At 33.8% G+C, this 8,151-nt stretch overlaps 1 protein-coding gene across 1 annotated transcript; it reads right to left on the bottom strand.

Annotated features, from left to right (window-relative positions):
- Positions 1-3,052: 3,052 nt before the first annotated feature.
- On the bottom strand, positions 3,053-4,240 carry LOC308631820 (uncharacterized protein). The gene has a single exon (XM_081263303.1). It carries the CDS (start codon positions 4,084-4,086, stop codon positions 3,754-3,756), a length of 333 nt encoding a protein of 110 aa, XP_081119429.1. The 5' UTR covers positions 4,087-4,240; the 3' UTR covers positions 3,053-3,753.
- Positions 4,241-8,151: the final 3,911 nt, after the last annotated feature.

Genomic DNA, 8,151 nt, shown 5'->3' with positions numbered 1-8,151 from the left:
CTCCTTGACAAAGGACCCTGTCATGCTGCCAAACATGCATATGATTAATTGTTCTCTAAGCCTTATCCAATGAGATCCAGTGGATTTTACCCAGGATATTTTGTCTTGGGAAATAGAAAATCAGACCTCTGGGACAGCTGGGTCTTTACTAATGCTGATTCCAAAATAAGGGAAATGTCACTGTGGTCTACTGGTCAGAGGAAGGACTTAAGAGAGCCAGGTGATCCATGGTCCATCTCAAAGTGATCTCAGTGGGTATCTGAACCCATTCAGTGTTTATTTCCCCAGTTCCAGAACCTCTAACTGAAATAAACACACTCAGATCCTGGTAGAAACATCACACTGATTTCGCATTTGTATAATGAGGTTTTTATTGTGGGAAAAGCCAAATGAAAAGCCTAGAACTGCCTCAGCCCAGGAAGATAATAAACCAAAAGCCATACAACATTGCTAGAGGAATTTTAAAGAATAGTTTCACCATTAAGGCCTTGAAAGATTGAAAGGGTGCCGATTCTCATAAGACCCTTGCTTGGTTCTTCTAGTTGGACTATGCAGAAGACAGAGGACTCTGAAGAATGGTAGTAGAATATAGTAATCCTAAATAGGAGGGCCTCCAATTGCAGCTGCTATACCAGATGTGGTCTTATTGGTTGAGGAAAATTACACATCCTCTTGTACCTGGTACTCAGCTCTCAATCTGGCAAATATACCAGAAATAGATAAATGACTGTTTCTAACATCAGGGACTAGGAATCTCTAAGATTGGAAGGAGACATTGATATCTTACTATTATTAGCTCCTTGGAGAAAGAAAAGACACTAAAGATAGCGGTTGCTCTGATGACACAATTGACTTATTAAAGGACACAGCTTTGAATATGACAGCTAATGTCAAGTTAGGGTAAGAAAGTATACTTGTTGCGAGCATGCATTTAATAATGAACCAAAAGAGCATAGTGACAGAAATCATAAGTGACAGGCGCACAAAACCTTCCTGAACACTGTTTCCACTGGCCATCTTCTCATGTCAGCTCTATAGTAAAGTGACCTTATCTTAAGAGTCTAAAATGAGATATTCAGTTATGGAGGCAAATAGGGGCTAATCCAGATTTGATTTAAGAAATAGGAAGAGGAAAAAATCTAACCATCATTCACTCAAACAAAATGAAGTTGTTATCTTTATGACTCAGAATGAGGTGGAAGGTAAGCCACACCTATTTAACTCCTAATTATATATCTCCCTTAAAAATAAGGCTCCACTTTCTTCCATTTGTTGAAATCATACAAATGCATGTATTTTTTATATAAAAGGAAAAATTCTCTTTTTATGGTTAATAGAAGAACTATTTACATAGGAAACCAATCATCTTAGCTACATATTAAGTAGTTAGTGGAGTGGATAAAATAAAGATGTCCTCTACCATCTTTATTCATTCATTAAGAATGTATTGGTAAACTGGGCATGGTGGCACATCCCTGTAATACCAATGACTTGGAAGGCTGAGGCAGGAGAATCCCAATTTCAAGGTCAGCCTCAGAAATGTAGTGAGATTCTGTCTCAAAATAAATAGAATACAAATAGTAAATTAAAAAAAAACAAACAAATAAATAAGGGCTGAGGATGAAGCACAGTGGTCTAGTACTCCTAGGTTTAATTATTAGTAATGTGTGCACACGTGCGCGCGCGCACACACACACACACACACACACAAAGAATGCTTTGACAACATATTTGTTGTCAAAATATGTTGATATTTGTACTTCTACAGCATTTATTTATTTGTTTTGTAATTTATTTATGTGTAGTACTAGGGATTAAACCCAGGGGTACTTTGCCACTGAGCTACATCCCTAGCTCTTTTTATTTTTATTTTTATTTTATTTATATGTATTTTAAAATTATTTTAGTTATATATGGACTCAATATGTTTATTTTGTTTATTTATTTTTATGTGGTGCTGAGGATGAAACCCAGTGCTTCACATGTGTGAGGCAAGCAGTCTGCCAATAAGCCACAACCCAGCCCAGCAGCTCTTTTTTTTTTTATTTTATTTTATTTAGTTGGTTATTTTTGAGATGTGTTTTCCTAAGTGACTGAGGCTGACCTCAAACTTGTGATTGTCCAGGCTAAGCCTTCTGAATCACTGGAATTACAGACATTTGCCACCAAAACTGGCTCTTCTATAGTATATATAAAGTGTCATGACCTGAAAACTACATCTTTCCCAGGACAAGTATTATATCTTATTCATTGAATATTCCTTCACAATTCAACACATTTAATGTATGTGATGCTTAGAAAATTAAGAAAAATGAATGAGTGAACAGAAATTCTGTATTTTAATCTAATATAACTCTATCAGCTATGCATCCTTATAGAAAAAGTGCTAAATACAAAGCATTTAGCAGAACATTCTCCACCATTCAGGATTATTGGAAACTCAAGTTTTCAATGATCTGTTTCCATAATGACTTTTTCTGTTTTAGGAATATCTCTCTCTCTCTCTCTCTCTCTCTCTCTATATATATATATATATATATATATATATATATATATATATATATATATATATATCTGTATCTGTATCATGTCCGTTTTTCACAACAGAAAAAGTATTTCTCAACAAAGAAATTTGATCTGCTGAAAAAGCTACTAAGGCAGATTTTGGTTGACCAAAGAAGACAAATATATCTAAGGAATGTTAATAACTTAACAATACCATTTACATTCTGAGATTGAATCTTTATTGGCAAATTGTTTCATCCAGGAAGAATGTATTTAAATGTGTTGCAATATTTTTTGTCTGAGTAAAAAATTAAAACTATTGCTCTATAGTTTTATTTTTCTTTGTCTTTTTACTTTGTATTTATTTTGTTTCTGATATGTGCCCAATTATTTAAAAGTTAGACCTTCTAGGAAATTACAAAGAGAGGTATTAAAACTACTGCAGATTTACCACCTAGCAGAGAGATTATTTCTGATATTACATTTCAAAAATGGGAAATTTCTATGTACAATTCAGCATCTTATTTTATTTTTATTTTTATTTTTTTTGTTAGAACAACTCAACAAAATAAAATTCCGGTTTATTGTTGGACAACATTGTTTCACACATACATCAAACAGGCCAAAAAAATAAACAGCAACTTCATAGACAAAAAAAAGGAAAAAAAAAGAAAACTTTTTATCTTTGGCCTTTTTAACCATCTCATACAAACCAACTACTTATAGTACAGCTAAAGTACATACACAAAAAAAGTTACTGGAATGCTCGGAATAAGATTGTTTTGTTGTTGTTGTTTTTTGCTTTTTTTAACAAGGTTTTTTTTCTCCTTTGAGATTATAATGAACATGGTCACACCACAAGTAAAGTCAGAAGTAGGACAGAGAACGCTCCAAAGGCTGGTTTGGTCATCCGAGATCATTAAAAATGGCTGACCCCTAACAATATGTACAAAAATATAAAATGTAAATAAAAAATACAAACAAATTTTCCTTTTTTAAAGTACTTTTAAGAAAAAAAGCAGGGCCTTGGAAGTTTTGGTTCTTTTTTCCTCCCCTGTTGCAAATTCACGTTGTGGTTTTGGTTGGGTGGTGAAGAGTGGTCATCTGCGGGTGGCACTGCCCCTGGTGGACAGGCGGGCGGGCCTCTCTACTCGAAGGTGACCACGTTTAGATTCTGAGACAGGAAGTGGAGGGTGAATAGGTCACGGTGTCCTTTTATTTTTAGTTTAACTTTTCCTTTTTTGCTGTCTAGTCATCCTCATGGGTCTTCTGCTTCTTGGTATCAACATCATCATCCTCATCATCTTCAGCTGCCCCTTTGCCCGTAGCTGCCTCAGCCTCCTCATCTTCATCTCCATCCTCTTCCTCACCATCACCTTCCTCCTCCTCCTCCTCTTCCTCACCACCCTCTTCCTCTTCTTCATCTACCTCATTGTCAGCCTCCTGCTCCCCATTTTCCTCATTAGCATCCCCAATAGCAGGGGCGTCTCTTCCATTCTCTGCCTCCTCCACAACCTCATTCTTCTCCTTTAAGTCCTTGGTGGTGATTTCAGAGCTAGTGTCCACGGCCGCGTCTGACATGGTGGGGCACCCCGTGATCCAATGCAGTGGGTTAAAAAGGAAACTAGAGTTCAGGGACTCTGGCGATAAAGCTGCTGGAGTCCGCGGCGGAGGAGGAGGAGCGCGGCAGAGGTGGTTGCGGCAAGTGGGGAGCTGGACCCAGGAACAATGCAAAGATGGCTTTTCAGAGCAGCCAGTGCATCTTATTTTATTTTTAACATTATCTTCTGAGCACTTCCCCATGTCATTAAACATCCCTGAAAAGAGATTTAAATAATTGCATTATAGATGTCATACATTATGAATATTAAAAACTTTTTTGGGGAAAAAGTGAATACTTTCAAATTTTAATTAATATACTTCAGATTAAATACATAAACCTTTGTTAACATGGTTGGTTCTTTCTTTAGAATGGTTCCTATGGGTGGATATACTATTATATCTTTAGGTGTATATTGCCAGAATCTTAACTAAAGTTTGGATAAATTTAAATGCTTTTTGATAGACTTTTTCTATATACGGCAGTGAACCTCTCAAAGGAATTGACTTTTAAAAGGCACCACAATGTTTTAATCATATTGTCTGTTATTGAGCTTGCATACTTTATATATTTTTGGTCATCTTTTTACATTTTTGTTCATTTCTCTCTCTCTCTCTCTTTTTTTTTTTTTTTTTTGCTTTGTACATTTATCTTATTGGTTTCTTTTCCTTAGTATAGCTGTAAGAGATTTTTTTAAAGATTAAAGATATCAGTCTGTGAATGTAATTATTCAATATATATATTTTTTCCAGTTTTTTAATTTAACTTTTAATTGTTATTATTTACACCAGGGCATTCTCATTTTTATATATTCCAACTTTCATTTTCTTCCATGTTTTCATCTGTTATATTTATTGTAGCTTTATTGTATTTTCTTGCTATAAAAGTAATAAATGTTTTTTTGGAAGCACTTGAGAAAAAAACACAAGAGTTTAATAAATAAAATTAAGTTAATTCAATCTTAATACAAAGAAAACAATACTGCTGACGGTTTATGGTATTGCTACAGTTTGGATCTTGAATTGCTCCCAAAGGCTCATCTATTAAAGCTGGGTTCCCAGAGTGGTACTATTGGAAGATGGTAAAAACTTTAAGAGGTGGGGCCTAGTGGGAGATCTATACATCATTGAGGGAGTACCCTAGGAAGGAACTGTGAGACCTCTTTCCTCTACTTTCTGCTTCCTAGCCATAAGGTGAGGGGATTTGTTCTTCCATACATGGTTGCCATAATGACTGCAGCCTCACCACAGACACAGAGCAAAGGGACCAATCAATCATGGATTGGCAGCTTCAAAACAGTGAGTCAAAGTTAGACTCTTCTCTTTAAAAATTGATTACCTCACTGTATTTCACTATAATGAAATACATATAGGAAAACTAGCACAGGTATTTCATTATCTTTCCAGAGTTTCAATATAGACCATGGGTTCCAAGTTTGCCTGATCATGTTTATTTAAAATTTATATATCCAGGCCCTTTCCAGGAATTTCTCATTTAGTACTCATGTGTGGAAGCTATTCTTCTGAATTTTAAAAGTGCAGATATTCAATGGATTCCTCTGAAGACATATTAGGTAAATGGGATCTAAGAATATATAAAATTTTTCCATCTAGTGGATGGAAAAACTATTTTATTTTTGTTGTAAATGTATCTTTTTGATTACCCTAGATTGTAAATCTTAAATAACTTCATTGATAAATACATATACTTATGTTTTCATATACAAATATTTGTGATAATAATAAAATGTTTCCTGTGAGCATATGTTTGTTCAAATGCACATATGATGATGTTTTCCTACATTTTATATTCTGTGTGTTCAAAACTACCTTTTTTCTCTTAAAACTTTAAGTTTTATTAATATTATTAGAAACAGCTTTTTATACTTTCCCTACTCCATCTCAATGTTAAACAAATGCTAACTTTTAATAACACTTGTACCTTTAAAGTATTTCTGGAATTTGTTTCAAATTTCTATAAATATACAATACAAAAATATTCCCTAAGCATTAAATTTTCTCAACATGATTTTATTTGTGTAGTTCATCCTTTCTACCATCTGTATCATGGAACACACTTAGACATACCTGGAGAGTATATTCGGACTTCTTATTATCACCTCATCATCCACCTGGTCATAGTGCCAAGGTGCTTTAATTATTCTATCTTGATGTGGTAAAATTCATTACTGCAAACTTGGCATCCCATTCCTCTTTATCTTTATTTTAATTTTTTAGATGACAATTTTCCATAACTGCAATTAATATAGTTGATTTCCTAGGCTTTCCTAGAAGAAACTGAATCTTTACAAAATTGAGTTTTCCTTCCAGAATCATGGTATCTTCCTTTCTAAAACTTTGTATATATTTTAGAATGTATGAAATTGAACACAAATAAAATTACTTTTCTAAGCTCTTTTACTATCTCATATCTATTGCTTAGCTGTCAACATAGTTATATTTCCTCATAGCCATTATTCTTCTCTTAAAACTTGATTAGTAGCATTAATTTGGATGATATCCAGGAGTGACTGAGGAAGTAAAACTCAAAAGATTTTTATATAATACTTATGTTTTTAAAATTTTTTGATGTTGATGATGGACCTTTATTTGATTTGTTTGTATGTGGTGTTAAGAATTGAACCCAGTGCCTCCTGCATGCTAGGCTAGCACTCTATCTCTGAGCCACAACTCCAGCCCACATAATACTTATTTTAAACAAATTCTACATTGAAGATTTACCTGCATCTCTGTTGACATGCTTTTTCTAACTAAATAGCTGAGTTAGCATTGACTTTGTAACTCTGAAGACATTCTTTAAGCAAGAAAAAAATATAAAACTCTAGATTAAACTGTACTTTGATGACTTAAGAGCTCATGAAGAAAAGGAAAAATCAAAATCCACCCCTACTCTCAGCCAGTGCTCTAAAGGAAAAACATCTAATGTAAATCCTTAGGACAAAACCAACAATAAGTAATGATTTCACGTCATAAGGTCAAGACATTTAAAGCTGCCTTAGGGTATATGTTTAAAAGCATATTTAAAAATAAAAGAGTTGAAAGGAATAATTAAGATTAAAACATAACATCTGAAACATAGTGATTAAAAAATCTAAAATCTTATGGAAAAGAACTATTGATCAGCTACTCTTACAAAAATAAATATTAAATTACTCACAAGGGAACCTATGCCTAGGCATGTGGAATTTAATAGTGGTGAGGGGTGATGGTGATAAGGATGCAATAGTTAATGGTTGGCCCAACCTTGGTACACAGGTAGACTCCACTTTGGGACTGGCACTCTCATGGCAAAGCGTCCAAGAGTTCTCAGGGTTTTTGTTTGGTTTGATTTGTTTTTTTCCTCCTGGAAAACCTATGCTGCTGCCCTTCCCAATCTGACAAATTCCCTCTTGAAGGGCATACTGCCTCTTTGAGTTATTTGTGTTTCTGTTCTCTCCTCCTTTGAGAAAGCTTGGTGTATGGATGTAAAATAAAGCACATGTAGGATTAAACGAATTCAGGGATGAGTGAGTGCTTAGAGTTATACTTGAGAACCAAGTATTACCTGTTAATATTCTGTTTTTTTTTTTTTAATGCTTTTAGGTAAGTATGGAAAGAAAGAGATCTGAATATACAAAACAAATAAATAAAAATATCTTTTCAATTGTGAAACTGTGTTTTTGAAATTTTCTTTCCAATCCTTTAAGCATTTATAGTTAAGCATCAAGTCAATTATGTATTAAGTTTTGTTTTCATTTGCATCTCAATAACAACTGATAATTTATTTATATAATTAATTTATCATACAGTAGGCTCACAGAAATTACTATTGTATCTATAAATGTTTTGACTCATTTTTTGTATTTTTTTATAAACAAAATTAATGAATGTGTAAGAGAACAGAAGTTCAAAGGTTATTTGACATACAAAAATCACATATTTGTCTCTTTAGAATAGCTTAATATTAAACAAACTCAGAGAAACACAAAACATTGAAACAAAATGAAGCTGGGCATGGTGGTGCACACCTGTAATTCCAGCCCCTCA

This window comes from Spermophilus citellus (assembly GCF_964194105.1).
Source record: "Spermophilus citellus genome assembly, chromosome: 12".
Taxonomy (NCBI): Eukaryota; Metazoa; Chordata; class Mammalia; order Rodentia; family Sciuridae; genus Spermophilus; species Spermophilus citellus.
Note: the sequence above shows the minus strand (reverse complement) of the source record. Positions and strands in the feature narration are given on the sequence as shown.